Source organism: Mus caroli, chromosome 7 (genome assembly GCF_900094665.2).
Source record: "Mus caroli chromosome 7, CAROLI_EIJ_v1.1, whole genome shotgun sequence".
In the NCBI taxonomy this organism is placed as follows: Eukaryota; Metazoa; Chordata; class Mammalia; order Rodentia; family Muridae; genus Mus; species Mus caroli.
In genome coordinates, this window is record NC_034576.1 from 45,050,274 (window position 1) to 45,069,293 (window position 19,020).

General features: G+C 49.5%; 2 protein-coding genes and 1 long non-coding RNA gene across 3 annotated transcripts in view; 2 read left to right on the top strand and 1 right to left on the bottom strand.

The window, feature by feature from the left end:
* LOC110297561 overlaps positions 1-11,851 on the bottom strand; it is a 107,110-nt gene extending 95,259 nt beyond the window's left edge. The window contains exon 1 of the long non-coding RNA XR_002378303.1: positions 11,323-11,851. This is a non-coding gene — a long non-coding RNA (uncharacterized LOC110297561). The remainder of the gene's footprint in view (positions 1-11,322) is intronic.
* On the top strand, positions 5,697-10,659 carry Klk9 (kallikrein related peptidase 9). The gene is made up of 5 exons (XM_021166357.1): positions 5,697-5,845; positions 5,985-6,141; positions 8,082-8,347; positions 9,453-9,589; positions 9,901-10,659. Exons 1-5 carry the CDS (start codon positions 5,803-5,805, stop codon positions 10,051-10,053), a joined length of 756 nt encoding a protein of 251 aa, XP_021022016.1. The 5' UTR covers positions 5,697-5,802; the 3' UTR covers positions 10,054-10,659.
* Klk8 (kallikrein related peptidase 8) lies at positions 11,476-17,859 on the top strand. Its single transcript, XM_021166355.2, has 6 exons — positions 11,476-11,553; positions 11,961-12,038; positions 12,540-12,699; positions 12,981-13,243; positions 16,121-16,254; positions 17,656-17,859. The coding sequence occupies exons 2-6, from the start codon at positions 11,969-11,971 to the stop codon at positions 17,809-17,811; spliced, it is 783 nt and encodes a 260-aa protein (XP_021022014.1). The 5' UTR covers positions 11,476-11,553; positions 11,961-11,968; the 3' UTR covers positions 17,812-17,859.
* The last annotated feature ends 1,161 nt before the right edge of the window (positions 17,860-19,020 follow it).

Genomic DNA, 19,020 nt, shown 5'->3' on the forward strand with positions numbered 1-19,020 from the left:
TAGGTTTTCACAATAGTCAGAATGGGGTTCTCAATGGGGTTTGAAGTAAGCATCAGATGGATGTCTGGTTATATCAATGTAATTGTGCCATTACATCTAAATGAGATTGCAGGGTGGCTTCTGAGGTCATCTGGTGGGACCACAGCAGAGATGGTGCAACTCCAGATCAGAAGGCCTTGGGACGGTAGTTAGCTACAATGCTGACAGTTAACAGTCTCATCTCAGAGGGAGCCCAAAAATTCCTAGGAGAGGAGCGAGGCCCAACCCAGGTCAGATACGTTTTGTGCTGCAAATTGTTCTCTGACCACCACGCGTACACTGAGGCGTGCATGTGCAGGAGTACACACAAAATAAACAAACGTCAAAAAGATCAAGGTCTGGAGAGATGTCTCAGCAGTTGAGAGCGCGGACTGCTCTGCCAGGGGACCTGGAATCAACTCCTAGCATCCCCATAGCAGCTCACCACCAGCTGCAACTCCAGCGGCAGGGGCTCTCCTGTTCTCTTCTGGCTTCCGGGCGTATTCATGCAGGCAAAACAATAATACACATAAAATTGCAAATATTTAAAATATGGGCTGATGTCTTAGTTAAGATTTCTATTGCTGCAACAAAATACCATGGCCAAAAAACAAGCTGGGGAGAAAGAGATTTATTCCGCTTATACTAACACATCACTGTTCATCACTGGTGGAACTCGGGACAGGAACTCAAACAGGGCAGGAACCTGCAGGCATGGAGGCCATGGAGGGGTGCTGCTTACTGGCTTGCTTCCATGGCTTGCTCAAACTGCTCTCTTATAGTATAAACCCAAGACCACCAGCCCAGGGATGATACCACCCACAGTGGGCTGGGCCCTCCCCATCAATGACTAATTAAGCAAATGCCTTACAGCTGTATCTCGTGGAGGTGTTCCCTCAACGGAGGCTCCTCCCTCTATGATGACTCTAGTTTGTGTCAAGTTGACACAAAACCAGCCAGGACAGCTGGAGATATGGCTCAGTGGTTAAGACTGTGTACTGCTCCTACAAGAGGAACCTGAGTTTGGTTTCCAGCACACCAGGGGTCAGATGTCTCAGGCTTTCTCAGGCACCTGCACTTACATCCGTGTACCCATCTACAGACATGTACAAATGTACATGACTTTAAGACAATAAATAAACAAAAACTCAGTATGATTGACTGTGCTGGAATCCGTGACTCTCAGCTAGTGAGACACTTTAACTAGACTTTGAAGCAAAGAATCCCTCTTCTGCCATTTTCCTTTCCTGCCTTACCCCCAGCCCACCCACAGGCCGGATGGAAAAATCAGATTCTCCATTCCTCCTAACCTCCCAGAAGGGTCTTTTAACCACTTCCTCTTCCCCTCCCACTAGGTCTCATTTCTGGGTCCACCCAACACCAGTTCTTCCTGTCCTGGCAGGAACCAGCCTGACCTTGGGTCACCTGACACACTCTCTGCCTCCCTTGGGGCCCTGGAATTCGAGGGTCTGGTGCAGCATCCACGCCCACTCCCAATTACAGCAGAAAGACCCCACTGCTAAACTCACCAAGGAGCCTTCCTGTGGACTTTAGAAAACAAAAAACCAAAAAAAAAAAAACCATAAAAACAAACAAACTGTGCTGGATGCTAAGGGCTCTGAGGGTTTTGTCAGAGAGAGGTTATTGTCCCCATCTTGATACGATCTGTGGATAAATGTATATGTTTCAAAATACAAACATTCAAAACATTTGGATGGACCCAGATGAATTTCACAAATTTCAGATGAAATGTAAATGTGTTTGAGCATCCTGACTTACCTTAGACCCAAAGAAAGGGAACACAGAAATCTTTATAGAGGGGCATTTAGTTTAGGTTTTAAAGGATGAATAAGAGTTCATCAGAAAAAAGGATACAGAGAAAAGTGTCCACTTATTCAATCAGCACATTTTTTCCCTTTCAAACACCAATTAATTGAGTCTCTGTTATATGCCAGGCCCAGAGCCCACAGAGTGTTGATGACTAAGGTCAGAACATAGAATCTGACCTACAGCTCCCTTCTGTCAGCTCTGTCCCTACCCCACACCATTAGCATACCCAGGAAATGTCGGTCCAATGTGTCATCTGAGGATCCAAAGCACAGTAAGTAGGGTCTTGCAGACAGGCCTCATATTTGGAATTAATTCATCCACGTCCTCTGCCAAGTCCCGGAGATGACTCTAACCAAACCCTACTCCCAGGAAGCTGATCATCAGGTCTGGGAGACAGGCTAGTCTCACATTCCTGACATTCAGGTCTCTGTGAGGTCACCTTCTCCATGAGGCCTCCTGGATTGCCCTAGACAAACTGTCATATGCTGTTTGCCTCTCTCTCTCTCTCTCTCTCTCTCTCTCTCTCTCTCTCTCTCTCTCTCTCTCTTCCTTCCTCCTCCCCTCCCTCTCCCTCTCTCTTATCTTTTGGTTTGTTTTTTTATGAATCACTTTATTAGTTTACATTTCAAATGATATTCCCCCTTCCCGGTTACCCCTCCACAGACCCCATTTTCTCTGTGACACCTGTGACAGCAGCTGTTGTACCATGTGTGTTTTAATTTGATAACATCCTCCCCGTCCAACATTACTTCAACCCCCTACCCTGAAACAGAGATACCTGCTAGATTAGACTCATGCATATTACATGAGATCATATAAACCAACTTAAGTCCAGGCTTTTGAGGCTGGAGATGGCTCAGTGCTCAAGAACACTGGAGGAGCACAGAGAACCCAGCCCCAACCCCAGCGTGGTGTCTCACAACCATCTATAACTCCAGTTCCAAGGGGACCAATGCCTTCCTCTGATATCTGCAGATACCAGGTAATATGAGTACATACATCCAGGGAAAAGTTCACGTACATAGAATCCTAGAATCAAAATATTTTTTATATCACTCAAATGATTGGGCTGGAGCGATAGATGGCTCAGTGTGTACAAGAGCTTGTGGTCAAGCCTGATGACCTGAGTTTGATCCCCACAGCCTACATAGTGGAAAGGAGAGAAATGACTCCCACAAGTTGTCCTTTGACCTCCCCACACATTCTGTATTGTGCCCACATACAATAATGTAATTTTTACAAGGTAGCTGCTGGAGGCTAGAGAGACAGCTCGGCAGTTAAAAAGCTCTTGAGAACTGCAGTAATGGGCCAGCATGAGCAAACTTGTAACACATGAACAAAATAAATATTTTTTTAAGGATAGCTATTAACACGGACTTTTTAAAAAGAATCTATTTTATTTTTATTTAATGTTATGAGTGTGCATACACTCAGATACCAGAAGAGGGCATCAGATCTCCGGGATCTGGAGCTTTAACTCACAATACAGGCTACTGTGAGCTACTGGTGTGGCTGTTGAGAACTGAAATGCACCCCCCCACACACACACACACACACCCCACTCTGGAAGAGCAACAAGTGCTCTTTCCCACTGATGCAGCCCCCTGGACCCTAAATGTACTCTTAAAGCAGGACCTGTGGTCCTTAGCACATAGTGTCTCCTTTCAGCTCTCAGAGACAGTCACCATATCTGCACGAACAGTAATTGTACCCTTGGCTGGCAAGCACTTGAAGACTGTGCAGGGCTTAGGGGCGGGTGGGGGTGGTGAGAAGACAGTTTGGATATTCACAAAACAGGCACTTTTTGTTTGGTATGTGTATGTATTCATGAGTGTGTGTGTGTGTGTGTGTGTGTGTGTGTGGAGGCCAAAGGTCAGATCATCTTTGTCCCTCTATTGCTGCCCACCCTTTCTTCTTTTTGCAAATATCATTCTTTAAATTTTTATTTTTATAATGTATTTATGTATTTAGTATGTATGTGCACTTTGCTGTATGTGTATTTGAAAACTTTGTACATGTGGAAGGAGGCCAGCAGAGAGCAATGGATCAGATCTCCTGGAGCTGGAGTCTCAATTCTGAGCCACCATGTGGTTGCTAGGAACTGAACTGGAGTCCTCTGGAAGAGCAGCCAGTGCCCTTAACCCCTGAGCCATCATCTCAGCTCCTCTACCTCTTCTTCTTATGCCTTATTATTTCTAATTTGTGTGTGATTGGGGCTGAGAGCAATTCATGCCGCAGTGCACAGGTAGAGGTCAAAGGACAACTTATAAAAATCAATTCTTTCTTTCTTCCACCATGTGGGTCCTGGGGACCAAATTCAGGTCAAGCCCCCCTTACCCACTGAGCTTTTTTGTTGCTCCTTAGCTTTTGAGACAGAGCCTTTCACTAAACCTGGACCTCACAGATTGGCTAAGCTGGCTTGCCAGCAAGCCCCAGGGTCTGCCTGTCATCAGCTCGAGTGCTGGGACTAAAAGAACATGAACCACTGTGCCTGTTTGTTGTTTGTTTGTTTGTTGTTGTTGTTGTTGGTGGTGGTGGTGGTGGTGTGTGTACATGTGTGTTTGTGTGTGCACGCATGTATGTGTGTATGAGTGTGTGTGTGTGCATGTGTGTGTTTTAAACAGGGGCTCTGGTAATTGAACTCAGGTCCTCAGGTTTGCACAGTAACTACCTTACCCACTGAACCATCTCCCCAGGCACTCTGATGAGAGTAGTACCTGCCCATTAGTGCCATCTGCTCCCTCCCTGCAGCTCTGGTTAGCACTTCCATTTAACAGCCCCAGCAACTAAGTCATACATCTAACCTTTACCCCCAAGAGAATTGGGCACAGTTGGTCCAGCTCACACTTCAACATCAGAGAGAAGGGGTGTTCCAGGGAGCAGATCTCAACTTGATCCTCAGGCTCGGGCATCAGAAAGTGGACATGAGGGCCAACTCAGCCTTGGCCTGAAGAAATCGCTGAAAGCCTCTCAGCAGAGGGCACTGGGTTCTGAAGATGAGTAAGAGTTTATCAGAAAAAGAAGGATGTGGAGAAAGACACTCATTCAGTCATTGACATCTTTGGAGGACTCCAGAGAGCCCCACCCAGAACAGGGTGATATTGGGGACAGGGATGAGTCAGACCTAGGCTGGGCTCTCCCAGGGGATTCACCCCATGCTGGGAGGGAGACACATGAACGATGGGCAAAATAGAAGTGGGGGAGATGGGAAAGACCAATACAGCAGGTGTGAAGTTCTGAGAGGGTGGCCGAGGACAGAGGGGAGGCGTGGAGAGACATGGGCTTGATTCCAGAACCCGTGAGCACCTGGGTCCTTGGGGAACTATGGGGAAGGGGACAGGTTATGACAAGAGTAGGATAATCCAGATAGGACCAGATTTCTCAACACCACAGGAGTGCTTGAGGGAAGGACCTCTGATCATGATCCCAGAACAGGTTTAGTTTGGAGGAGAGAGCTTCATGCTCATTAAGACATATATATATATATATATATATATATATATATATATATATATATATTCTCTGTCTCTCTGCTTCTCTGTCTGTCTGTCTCTGCCCTCCTTCCCTTCCTCTTCCTCTTCCACTTCCTCTTCCTTCTCCTCCCTGTTCCCCTCCTCCTCCAAGCCATAGAGCATTTTGAATCCAGATCTCGAAGCCTGAGGCCATGGGATGCAAACTCCACCCTCATAAGGCTCTGGCAAAAACTCTCCAAGGCCCAGCACCCTTCCCCCATTTAGCCAATTCTGCTGAGCTAGGAGGCCCCGTGGAGAGTCCCCTGGGCCCCCTCCCCTTCCAGAGGACCCTGTCATAAGGCCTTCCACCTCCCCCGGGGACATTTCCCAACTCTGATTAATCACAGGGCGGCCCCAACGGAGGAGGAAGGAAGATCTCTATGGCTTACCATAAAGAAGGCCAGGCGCCCAGTAGCAGGCCAAAGGACCTGTGCCCAAGGACATGAAGCCGGGACTCACCTTGGTGCTGTTCTCTCTGCTGGCAGGTGAGAAGCCCAGACCTGCACCCTCCAACCCCATGTTCCCCTATAAGGTGTCCTCGCCCTTTGGACTCCCCAAGAAACTCCTCCCTGAGCTCTCCCCAACCTGCTGGCTCTGACCCCTGTGCCCTCCACCCCACCCCAGGCCACTGTGGAGCTGACACCCGTGCCGTCGGAGCCCGGGAATGCGTACGCAATTCTCAGCCCTGGCAGGCTGGCCTCTTCTACCTCACCCGGCAGCTCTGTGGAGCCACGCTCATCAGTGATCAATGGCTGCTCACAGCTGCTCACTGCCGAAAGCCGTGAGTGTCCAGAGCTGGCCAGCCCCAGCTGGGACTGGGAAACGGGGGGGGGGGAGGGGAAGGCCTGGCTTGAGGTTTTGGGGGCTCAGAATTGGAGGCTGGAGACAGCTGACATTAAACCAGGGCTCTTAGCTACCTGCTCAGAGACCTGATTCTAAGACTCAATACATGCGTTCTTCTGGTCTCACTGTGTTGTAATGATGGCTATCCTGAAACTTGCAATGTGGACCAGACTGATCTGGAACAGAGATCCAGAGACATCTGCCTTCACAGAGTGCTGGGCATCTGTGAATAGGCATCCCAGCCCAGTCAGAAATTCAAGATCATCCTCAGCTACATAAGTTCTAGGCCAGCTGAAACCCATGCAACTCTGTCTCAAGGAAAACAACAACTACAACAACAACAAAGCAAAAGAGAGAAAGAAGAAAGCAAAGAGTGATTGGGGGAAGACAAAAGAGAGAGGACGAAGAGAGGAGGGGAAGAAAGAGTGATGTGGTGGAGGGAAGAAAGAAAGAAGGGTAGAGAGAAAGGAATGAAGGAAGGGGAAATTCTACAAGCCTGTAGTCAGGAATTACTAGATTTCCGACCACAGTGTTAGGAATGGACTGATGGACATGTAAGACCTGACAGGTTTAACATCCCAGAATCCCACCCTTGCAGAGTCTTGTGGACTAAGATGGCTCTGAACTGTAGATGTTTAATGTTCTCTAAATCAAATATTTATCCAGGTACTAGATCTGTAAAACTCTTGTCTCACTGTCCTAGAATACTAGGATTCTAGAATCTTTGAGCACTAGAGTGCTATTTAATGCAGACAATCTTAAAATCCTTCAGTTTGTTTTTGAGACAGGGTTTTGAATAGCCCAGGCTGTTCTTAAACCTGCTATGTAGCCAAAGGTGGCCTTGAACACCTGTTCTTCTAACAGTCTCCTCCTCTTCCTCTTCCTCCTCTTCCTCCCCCTCCTTCTTCCCCTCCATGTTAGAATGATGGGCTTTCACACCACAGGACAAAAATCTTGGACTTCTGACAAAATAAGATCTATATGGTCCCTTGAGTTGAACTTCCCAATCTCAGAAGCACAGGCAATGAGGTGTTAGACTCTTAGCATTCTGGGATCCTGATTCCAGTTGTTCTAGGGCCCTGGACACTATAAGGTGAAAGAATCCTCTCTACCTTTTCTCCAGACAAGGTCACCTAGGCTATTCCAGCATTCTCTCTAGGAATTTCCCAGCATGCATCCTTGCAAGATGAGCACCATCTTGGGCTGTGAGAGTAATATTTTGAATCAGCCCCCAAGATCACAGGGCTGTGGAGAGGGAGGAGTCAGGAGAGCTAGACAGACGAAGGGGCTAACTTCCTCATCCCCAGGGTGTCAGAGAGGAGTAGACACAGAAATAACACCTCATACTCCCCAAACCCCAAGTTTTTAATCATCACCCTGATGTTTCCTATTGATAGTTGGAAGCTAGGGGACCTGGAGACCATAGAAAGTTCCCAACTGCCCATAGCATGAGTTTAGACCAAAGCAAGTTTGCTGGAGCTGCAGCAGGGAACCTAAGGAGAAATACCTGGGCAGTAATGGATATTACAGGTGGAAGTAGCTTTTAGGATTCCTGGAAAACTTGGAAGTTATCCATATCCCACCCCCAACCATACACACGTTGAAAACACTTAAAGCCACTCCCACAGAAGCTACCAGACTTGTGAGAGCAGGGGTGGGGTTGTTTTTGTGTGGTAGGTGGGGTTCCTATGCATCCACAAGGTTCCAGTGAACCTATGTCACCAGTGGGGCCCCAGGTGGGATGGGGAAGAAGGTGGCTGATTTGGGAAAGTAGACTACAAGGAGCAGAGCCCTCGAGAGGGTGTGTGGCTGTGAAGGGGCATACAGGACCTTGGGTGGACCGATCCCAAGCCTGATCTCTGAAGTCTGTCTTCACAGGTACCTGTGGGTCCGCCTCGGGGAGCATCATCTGTGGCAGTGGGAAGGCCCTGAGCAGCTGCTTCTGGCCACAGACTTCTTCCCCCATCCTGGGTTCAATCCAGATCTCTCTGCCAATGACCACAATGATGACATTATGCTGATCCGGCTACCTAGGAAGGTCCGGCTGACTCCAGCTGTGCAACCCCTCAACCTCACGGAGAGCCGGCCATCTGTGGGCACCCAGTGCCTTATCTCTGGCTGGGGCAGTGTGTCAAGCTCCAAATGTATGGGTTTGCCCTTAACCTTTGTTCATCTCTTACCACCTCTCATCTCTTCCCTTTCTCTTCCTTCTCCCTTCCCCCTCCGTCCCCTCCTAAATCTCTCTCCCCCTTTCCTTCTCCCTCTCCATCCTCTTCCTCCATCTTCTTCTTTTCTCTTCCTTCCTCTCCTCCTCCTTTTTTTTCCTTCCCCTTCATCCCATCTTCCCCCTCTTCTCTTCCCAGGGGCCCCTCCTCCCTAGGACTTGTTAGCTCCCAGCCTAGCTCTAGGTTCAGTGAGAGACCTTGTGTTGAGTGAATATTCCATAGTGTCAGAGCAGAAGACCTGATGGCCCCTTTTGCCTCTGTGTACACCTCCCCCCCCCCACACACACACATGTGCATATACCACATATATACACACAGAAAATTCAGAACAGGGTGTGGTGGTGGGTTTAATGAGGTGGGTTTTAACCCCCACATTTGGGAGGTAGGGGCAGACAGATCTCTAGGAATTTGAAGCCAACCTGATCTATACAGAATTATACACATATATATGTACACATATACATATATGTATACATATACATATATATGGGCAAAAATGTGCTCACACTCAAAATAGCACCTACTTGGCCGAATCAATAATACAGGTTATCCCCCAGAGTAGTAGTAGAGGCTACATTTCTGTCTGCAACAAGAGACCATGTGCCCCCCACTGTGTTGTCTGGTTTCTGATAACATCTCTCAACCCTTTTCTCTGCATGGCTGCCTTGCAATCTGCCTCTGGCAGTGGGTTTCACCTCAGGGATGTTTATCTCCCTCCCTGGTCTTTATTCACCCCACTCCTGTGACAGACAGACAGACAGATCTTCCTGTTTCACTTCCTCTCTCTGTCTCTGTCTCTGTCTCTGTCTCTGTCTCTCTCTCTCTCTCTCTCTCCCCCCTTTGGCCTTCTCCCCCCTTAGCCATCTATTCTTTCTCCATCCCTGGGTTGACTGTCTGGGATCTCATCTCTGAGTCTCAGCCTCGTGACTCTGTGGGAGTCCTAAGAATGGAACAGCTTCAGGGAAGGTTCTTAGGGGTGCTGCCTCAGATTCTGAGAACATCCTCCATCCTTCTCCCCCAACAGTACAGTATCCAATGACACTGCAGTGTGCCAACATTAGCATTCTGGACAACAAGCTCTGCCGCTGGGCATACCCGGGCCACATCTCTGAGAAGATGCTGTGTGCTGGCCTGTGGGAGGGTGGCCGAGGCTCTTGCCAGGTGAGCCATCCCCCTGCAGGAGGGTGGAAGCGCTTTTCTAGACCTCGGGGTAGGAGATGGCTGGAACCACAGACTCCAGGACCTAGGGATCCAGGCTGAGTACTAGGAGGTTCTGGGAGCCCAGGATGCTACATGGTGGGGTGGGAGATGAGATCTGTGAGTTTTTATTCATGGAAATGAGGGAGGAGAGACTACAGACTAGGCCCTCCTGGGTGATGAATGGCAGGAAACAGGAGGCTTTCTCAGGAGGAAGCTTCCGGTGATTCTCATGAATAGACCCAGCTAACAGCTCTGTTCTTCACCATGCACAGGGTGACTCTGGGGGACCCCTGGTGTGCGAAGGAACCTTGGCAGGTATAGTGTCTGGGGGATCTGAGCCTTGTTCCAGACCCCGGAGACCCGCTGTCTACACTAACGTCTTTGACTACCTGGAGTGGATTGAAAGCACCATGGAAAAAAACTGAGTTCATGCTAAGGACAGACTGGAGAGGAAGACGGATGTAGAGTGAGAGGATGCTGCAGGATTCCACAGCCCCAGCTTCTCTGACGCGTGTCAAAGCACCCCCGCACGCCCCATGATGAAACTCCGCCCTCTCAGACTTCGACCCTCAGACTTCACTCCTCAGTCTCCCCAGAAGACTCCTCCCACTTAAGTCATCTTCCCTCCTGGGTTCTGCTCCCAGGCAAAACAATTATAATAAAACCACGCCCCTTCAAAAAAAAAAAAAACCAACTGAGACACGCCTCCTTACTCCTGGCCCATGCTACACGATTTTAATCACCATTCTCTGGAATAGCCCAACCCTCAGGATCACGACCAAGAAATATCTTTCCCTAAATAGCTGCTGCATCCCTTCAAATTTCACCCAATAAGATTTCTTCTCTGGACTCCATCCCATTTGTCCCCACTCCTAGTGACGCTAGGACTGCGCCTATTCTGCGCACGTGGACCTCAAACAGTTCTGGGTTCTGCTCCTAGTGTGTCTTGGGTCTGACTCTTGACATAGGATGATGGGCACACTGATCTCTCTAGAGCCCCCAGATGAATCAGAATAAACCATAGGAACGATCACTTCCTGTCGCCTGTAATGTGGGATACAGGGTGCGCACAAGTTGGGAGGAAAGGGTAAATGTACGAACCTGCACCGGCCGAGCCTCTGCAACCTTAACAACAAGCCTATTGCAGCACCTTGGGACTTCAGCCAGGGCTGGTCCCACCGCCCTGGGAGGAAGGGGAAACCAGGTTACAGCGCCACCCTAACCTGCCTACCCAGATGCCCCGGGCTGGTTCCTGACCCGCCCTCAAAGTCCCCAACCAGAACACCGCCTTTCCCAATTTTCACAAAATTCAGTTTCAAGCCCGTCCTTCATTAAGGACAGAGAACTTAATCCCAGCCCCCTGCTTCTTCAGACCCTGCAGAACACCCTAGCCCTTCTTCAGATTCAACCTCCACCCTCCAACTCCGGAGTCTAAATCAGAGCTCCTCCCTTAAATCCAGGGGTTCAGATGAGGTATTCAAACCCCAACTCACTTCCCTCGGACTCGGGGATTCAAGCTTTCACTTTTCTCCCTCAGACTCGGGTCCAGGCTTTGTTCCTTCTCTCTCAGACCAAGATATCCAAATACCAGCCCTCCTCCCTCAGGCCCACGAGCCCAGGTTCCAGTTGCCTCCCTCCGACCCATCTCTTCCGTTCTACCCCGGGGTTCGGTGCACTGCCCCTCTAGTCCTCACCTCGGTTTCCGAGGCTCCAGCCCCTCCTCCTAAAGTCACTCCAGCTCGAGCCCCTCCTCGAGCGCTTGCGGGTTCAGCCGCACCGCAGCAAGGTGCGGGCAGAAGGCGGAGCCGTGGGCGGGGCTTCCTCCTCGTTAAAAGGCTGCAAAATCTTGTACCCGACACACCGAAGGGAAGTCCGGGGGCCTCTTCCACCGAGTCCGAGTGACCCCGCCCCTTGCATTCTGGAAGGTGAGGCGCAGAGGTCCCCAGACACGGACCTCAGGCGCAGGGAGGTCCCCCTGCTCTGAGCTCAGGACCCTCCCATCCCCAGGCTCACATTCTTTCTCTCAGGATCTTCAAGCGGGTCTCTTAAGCTCCCTCTTCCCCAGGACGTTGGAGTCACAGCCTCAGATCTTTCTCTCCAATCTCACAAGTGGGCCAGAACTCCTTTATAAGGTCTGGATCCCCAACAGCAAGCTCTCCCCCACACTAAAATTCGGGGAACTAGAGCTCTGCCCTAGCTTTCTCAGCCCCTAGCTCCATCCTCCAGCAAGACTCAAGACAGCTCCGGAAACACCTCCTTCCCCCAGTTCCCCAGACAACAAGATCTCAGGCTCCTCCCTCGGACTTCCTCTTAGTTCCACCCTCTTCCTCAGAGGCCACCATGGGACGCCCCCCACCCTGTGCAATCCAGCCGTGGATCCTTCTGCTTCTGTTCATGGGAGCGTGGGCAGGTGAGAGGACCAGGTACCACCACCCAGGGTCTTCAGTGGGGTAGGGGTTACTGGACTCTGAGTGAGCTCCTTCTGACACGTGGGTGTGTGGGTGCGTGTGGTGGGCTTGGGGACCGGGAGCTTTCTTGGTAGTGAGTAGAGATAGCAACTCAGTGGTGAGGAAGTGGGTTGAGTTTCCCATAGGTGCATGGCTGCGGAAGAGATTCTTATTGCCTGTCAGACAAGGCTGAATTTGAGTGTGGGGATGTCTAGAACTCGTGTAGACATGTGTGGAAGCATGGTGAGGGCTGTGCCTAGTGTTGATTATTCTCAGGTCTCAGTGAGCTTACATGTGTGGCCATGTGGCCATGTTCCAATGGATGCTGGAAACTTATCTGTTGAAGGCATAAGAGATGGTCCGCAGAGGAACTGGCCTGTGTGTCCATTTGAACCCACAGTGGCTTTCCTGGCTGGGGCTCTGACATCGAGGGTGGCGACCCACCCTTCTCCTTCCTGATGCAGGGCTCACCAGAGCTCAGGGCTCCAAGATCCTGGAAGGTCGAGAGTGTATACCCCACTCCCAGCCTTGGCAGGCAGCCTTGTTCCAGGGCGAAAGACTGATCTGTGGGGGTGTCCTGGTTGGAGACAGATGGGTCCTCACGGCAGCCCACTGCAAAAAACAGTGAGTGAAGGGCTGGGCACATGTGGGTGGACCTGGAGGGAAGAGGCTCAGGGCTCTGTTTGAGGAAGAAGAGGAAGTTAAAACTTGGGTCTGAGGGAGGAGGGCTAAGGAGAACTGCTGGATCTGAGGCAGACAGGCTAGAGCCTGGACTCCTGGGCTTGGTGGAAGATGAATGGGTTCTGAGGAAGAAGGAGTGGAAAGAGCCCCCAAGTACCCCCAACTTCCTTCTGGGTTCCAACATCCACCCTCACTCCTCACCCCCTCCACCCCTCCTTGTGCAGGAAGTATTCAGTGCGTCTGGGTGATCATAGCCTCCAGAGCAGAGATCAGCCGGAGCAGGAGATCCAGGTGGCTCAGTCTATCCAGCATCCTTGCTACAACAACAGCAACCCAGAAGATCACAGTCACGACATAATGCTCATTCGACTGCGGAACTCAGCAAACCTCGGGGACAAGGTGAAGCCGGTCCAACTGGCCAATCTGTGTCCCAAAGTTGGCCAGAAGTGCATCATATCAGGCTGGGGCACTGTCACCAGCCCTCAAGGTAAAGAGCTGGGCCCCCTACCTAAGAGGGTGAAGAGAAGGCAATCACCCCAGTGGACCCCAAGCCATTGCAGACCTCATTCCCCGAACATACCCTGACCTACATACACCCTAAGAGAAGATAATGAAAGAGAAAAGTGAGCACATTACGTTTTATGGGGAAGGGGAGGGGGACTGTAAGTATAAAGTGCTTGCTTAGCAAGCGTGAGGGGCTTTGAGTTCAGATCCCCAGCGCCCTTGTTAAAGCCAAGCGTGGCAGCATAAACTTATAACCTTACTGCTGGGAGGTGGAGGCAGGAGGGTTCCAGGGTTTGTCAGTCAACCATCGTAGCCTAATGATCCAGGTTCAATGACAGACCCCATCTCAATACATACATGTGGTGAAGCACGGGCACTGTTGGGTTTTTTAAATTATATCTGTTTATTTGTGTATATGTGTATGTATGAGCACGTGCACATACGCATGCCCCAGAATACATGCAAAGGTCAGAGGACAGTCTGTAGGGATCCGTTGTTGCCTTCCACTCTTCTGCTCCTGGGGGGCTAGAACCCAGGTTGTGAGCTTGGCAGCAAGCACCTTCAGACCCTGCTCTTTCCCACGCTCTAGGACCCAGACCCGTCATCATCACCCAGCCTCCATGATCCAAGAGGGCCCAAACTCCTTTCTTCTTTGTGAGCCAAACATTAGTCCCTTTGGGGTGTTGGCATGTCTAGAATGTTCCTCAGCTTGTAACTTCATAGCGAGAACAAGTGGGACTCAGCTCAGAAAAACAATGGGGCCCTCCAGGCATTGACCACGCCAGTCATCAGGTCCCTACACGCCTTGACTGCTACTGAGACAGTGTGGCTTGGAAATGCATACTGAGGCATGGGTGGATCTTTCCATTAGCCCCCTGGGGAGCCACTTCCTGTCCCCCAGCCTTGCTTTCTCCAGTGACGTGCAGGGAGTCAGCATCCAATTGGTAATAAGCTCCAAGAGGGTTCTGCTTTCTTTAGTTTTCATTGCACTGTGTATGCATGTGTGTGTTTCACAGTGCATGGGTGGAGGTTGGGGACAACCTACGGGACTTAGTTCTCTCCTTCCACCGTGATGTCCTAAGAATCAAAATCAGGCCACCAGGCTTAAGGTTTGACTCACTGAGATATCTCTCAGAGAATCATCTGTTCTTCTTTTTTAGGTTTTTTTTTCTTTTATGTGTATGAGTGTTTGTCTGCATGGATGTGTGTATACTCGGTCCACGTAGTGCCTGAAGAGGCCAGAAGTTCTGAAACTGGTGTTATAGATGGTTTTAACTCACCATGTGGGTACCTGTCCTGGAACAATGTAGACAAGTCTGGTTTTGAACTCCCAGGGATCCACCTGCCTCTGCCCCCGCAAGTGTCAGGGTTAAAGATGTCTGCCACTACTTCTATCTGTTCTCTTGAGGAAGTGTTCTGTGTGCTTGGAAGTTCCCTGGGACCCTGGAAATGTTTTGTAAATTACCCTGCATGGATGAATGAATGATAAAATGAATGGGTGCACCCTGACCTCTTAAAAGAGTGTTTGTGAGGGTCACATGAGACTGTGAGCAGAAAGATTCTGGGTCCCCTTCTCCTTAAAGGGGATTAATAGCAATGTTAATTGTAATTTCAGTCATTAATTTTTTTTGTCAGTATTAGATATTGAGCTGAGGGCCTCACTCATGTTTGGCAGGTGCTCTATCACTGAGCCACACCCCTAGACCTTCTTGAGGGATTCTAGGCAAGGGCTCTACCTCTGAGCCATACCCACAGCCAGTCATTAACATTTATTAAGCACCCAGTATGCCCAAGATACTGTGGCCAACATGGGGGCAGGCATAAAGTCATGAGCAAATGTGAACTTCTTCTGGGCTTGCCCCACTTGGGGGAAATAGACAATAAACAAATACATGTAACAGAAAGTAACAAGATGCAGGAGGAAAGTTGTGAAAGGTAAAAGGATACAAAATCCCCTGAGGTGGCTCAGACTATCATCCCAGGTACCCAGGAGGCCGAGGCAGAAGGATCTCAAGGTCAAAGTTAATCTAAGCAGTTTAATGAGAGCCATGTCTCAAAAGTCAACAGTATAGATAATGTGACATGCACAGTTATGACCCCAACACTTGAGTAGTGAAGGCCGGAGGATCACGAGTACACTCAGCTCTGCAGAGTTGGAAGCTAACCTTAGCTATATGAGACCACCTTAAAAGAAACAAAAATGAATGAATGAATGAATGAATGAATGAATGAATGAATGAATGAAAAAGAGGATTTGGATGTAGCTCAGTGATACAGTGCCTGCCTAGTATGGACGAGGACTTGAATTCAATCCCCCTCCTCCTCCTCCTCCTCCTCCTCCTCCTCCTCCTTCTCTGTCTCTCTCTCTCTCTGTCTCTGTATCTGTCTGTCTCTGTCTCTCTGTCTCTGTCTCTCTGTCTCTGTCTCTCTCTGTCTCTGTCTCTCTCTGTCTGTCTGTCTCTGTCTGTCTGTCTGTCTCTCTCTCTCTCTCTCTCTCTCTCTCTCTCTCTCTCTCTCTGTCCCCAAATGGACGGACAAACTGATATGCTTTAATTAGAGTGGTCAGGAAGGGCTTCTAGGAGCAGATTATATTTGGGAAAAGGGGAATATAGATGAAATTAAGGACCTGGTGGGCTAGTGACAAGAAATCCCCTTCCATCATCTGTTCTTAGATTTTAATTTTACTAAAGGCAAGAAACAGACGTTAAGACTTGAGGGCTCCTGTCTAGACAGAGAAAGATGCACTAGTCTGGGAAGCTGTGGGCTCTGTGGCATGTCCAGCCAAGGGACAGAAGGGAAGTCCAGTGTGGATGGCATGGAGAGAAAAGGTGCCTGTCTCTTCTTGCCTCTTCCTTCTCAGAGAACTTTCCAAACACCCTCAACTGTGCGGAAGTGAAAATCTATTCCCAGAACAAGTGTGAGAGAGCCTATCCAGGGAAGATCACCGAGGGCATGGTCTGTGCTGGCAGCAGCAACGGAGCTGACACGTGCCAGGTAAGCAACCTCTAGAATTGCTCCCTCACAGCTTGGTGTGGATGGGGGTGACCCAAAAGATGTAGTGGACAGAGAAGTTGTGTCGTGCTGGCAGAGTTCAGAGAAAGCTTGCTACGCACAGAAGGTCACAGAGTGAGGTTGGCATACTCAGGAGCTTTGCTGGTCACAGTCCTAGCCTTGTCACTCTTTGTGTACATGGTAAGGTGTGGGGAGGTGGTATGGAGGACAATCTGAAGCTAAGGATTAGGCAATGCTTCACTCCTAGCTCTTCAAAATGGTCTGGTTTCTACCACGGGGTTCCCAAGGGAAGTTTCCTTCTGTCATTGCATCCTTGGGGACGAGCCTTGCCTTCTCAGTTGGCCACGAAGTGGAATCAGACTTCCTCGGTGACCTCCCATCCTGCCCTCATGGGATCTTTCCACAGATATAATACTCTCTTCCCTGTCAACTGCCATGCATCTGTGCCGGTAGGACTTCCTCTGGCTTTGACCCTTTCATGGAAGCTCCACCCACATCACTAACGATTAGACCCTGAAAGGCAGATCTTTCTTCCTCATTTGCCAAGGATGTTGTCATTCCCCTCACTCACTCACAAAGCAGCCTGCCATAGAGACCACAAAGATCCTCTCCATTGCTCCTTAGGGATTGGCCCTGTGCACAAATGAGGTATCTTTCCATCCGTCTCCATGAGGATCCCGTTCTTTCCTCCATGCTCCCCAACTGGAGTCATGAGCTGAGTCCCCTCATTGAAAACCTGGTGTCCTCTCTATGAATTACACTTTGGACACATGACTTTATTTTCTCATTGGTCAGGAATTTGACCATCATCTTTAGAACTCTTCTCTGCACTGGAGACTCCACTTCCTTCCACTGGACCACCACATCTTATTCCCATTTCCTATAGGAAGCCAACCATTGTACCATGTGGGAAAATTGGTTTTAGGACCAGGAGATGTGGCTCAGTTGTTAGAGTGCTTGCCTACCACACACAAAACCCCGAGTTCTATCCCCAGTGGTGCAGAAAACTGGGTGTGGTGGTGCACACCTCCCAGTACTTGGAAGGTGGAGGCAGGAGGATCAGAAATTCAGGTTCAGTCTCAACTACACAGAGGGTTTGAGGCACCCGGGCTATGCGAGACTGTTTCTCAAAAGTTCAATGCTGAGGGTTTCAATGCAAGGTGGCGCAGCAGGTACAACCACTTGCTTTTCAAACTCACCAACCTGAGTTTGGTTCCCAGGACCCTCCTTGTAGAAGGAGAGGACAGCTCGCTGCAGTGACCTCTGATCTCCGTGCACCACACTAGATAGTAAGATGTAATCCAGAGTTTTAGATGCTGCGTGGGTGCAGAAGGAAAGGAAATGCAGGCATTTTAAGGCAAGCACAACTCTGCCTCTGTTCAGGGTGACTCAGGAGGCCCTCTGGTGTGCGACGGGATGCTCCAGGGCATCACCTCATGGGGCTCAGACCCCTGTGGGAAACCCGAGAAACCTGGAGTCTACACCAAAATCTGCCGCTACACTACCTGGATCAAGAAGACCATGGACAACAGGGACTGATCCTGGTGTGTGTGAGGGGGGTGTCAATAAACACCACTGTTGGCTGGCTCCTCGACTGTGCTTTGACCTGTGTTTAGGGAGGAGAGATAAAGGAGGGCAAAAGGCCACATCTTGCTAACAGACTTGGTGGGAAGCATGAAGAGACTAGGTCCCCATGGCTTCTGTGCCCATCACATTTTCTGAATGGCTCTCCAAGGGCTTGAAGGACTTGGGCATGGTGGAACGTGTCTGTCATCCTGATCCTCAGGAGGTTGAGGTCGGAGGATCAAGAGCTTAAGGCTATCCTCAGCAATATAGTAAGTTCAGGGCCAGGCTGGGCTATGTGAGACCTTGCCTTAAAAAGGAGCAGGGGAAAGAGGAGGAAGAAAAGGAGGAGGAGGAGGAGATCAACTTTGGTGGGATACTGTTTTAAAGGATCAAAATTTATAAGAATTTTCAAATATCCCAGGTCTGGTCTATGACCAATCAGTGTTTTTTTTTTTTTTTTTTTTTCTTTCCTCCACTTCCTCCTGAGACAGGGCCTTATTATATAGGACAGGCTGGTCTCAAAATCCCAATTCTGATGCCTTAGCCTCCTGAGAACTGGAACAGAGGGAGAATACCACCACACACGCATTTCCATTAAGGTTTTCCTGCATTTAAATTTGGTGCTAGCGATTGATCCCCAGGCTTTGCCGGGCCAGGCGAGTGCTTTACCTAAATCATGTCCCCAACTCCTTACACAAGGGTGCTAGGCAAAGTCTCTCCCACTGAGCCAATACCTCCTGCCCCTCACTGGTGGGTTTTAGGTAGCTCTACTGCTGAGATCTATCCACAGAGCTTTTATTTATTTATTTTTAAGTTACTATCTCTCTGTGTGTGATGTGTGTGCGTGTACAGCATACATGTGGAGAGGACCACTTCATGAAGATGTTTCTCTCCTTCTCCCTTTACGGAGGTTCTAGGATTTGGATTCAGGAAATCAGGCTTGTGTGGCAAGCGCTTCTACCTGCTGAGCCATCTTGTGAACACCACAGGATGCTTTTAAGTACATTCTAATTCTAGACAGTCGTTACTAGGTTTAGGTTGACTGGACTCTTGAACACACCCCGAAGCCACCCCCCAGCTTTGAATTTACAATACTTCAGCCTCTCCACACCTGAGATAGTAGGTCTTCACGATAAGGGCTGGCTCGTGTGTGTGTGTGTGTGTGTGTGTGTGTGTGTGTGT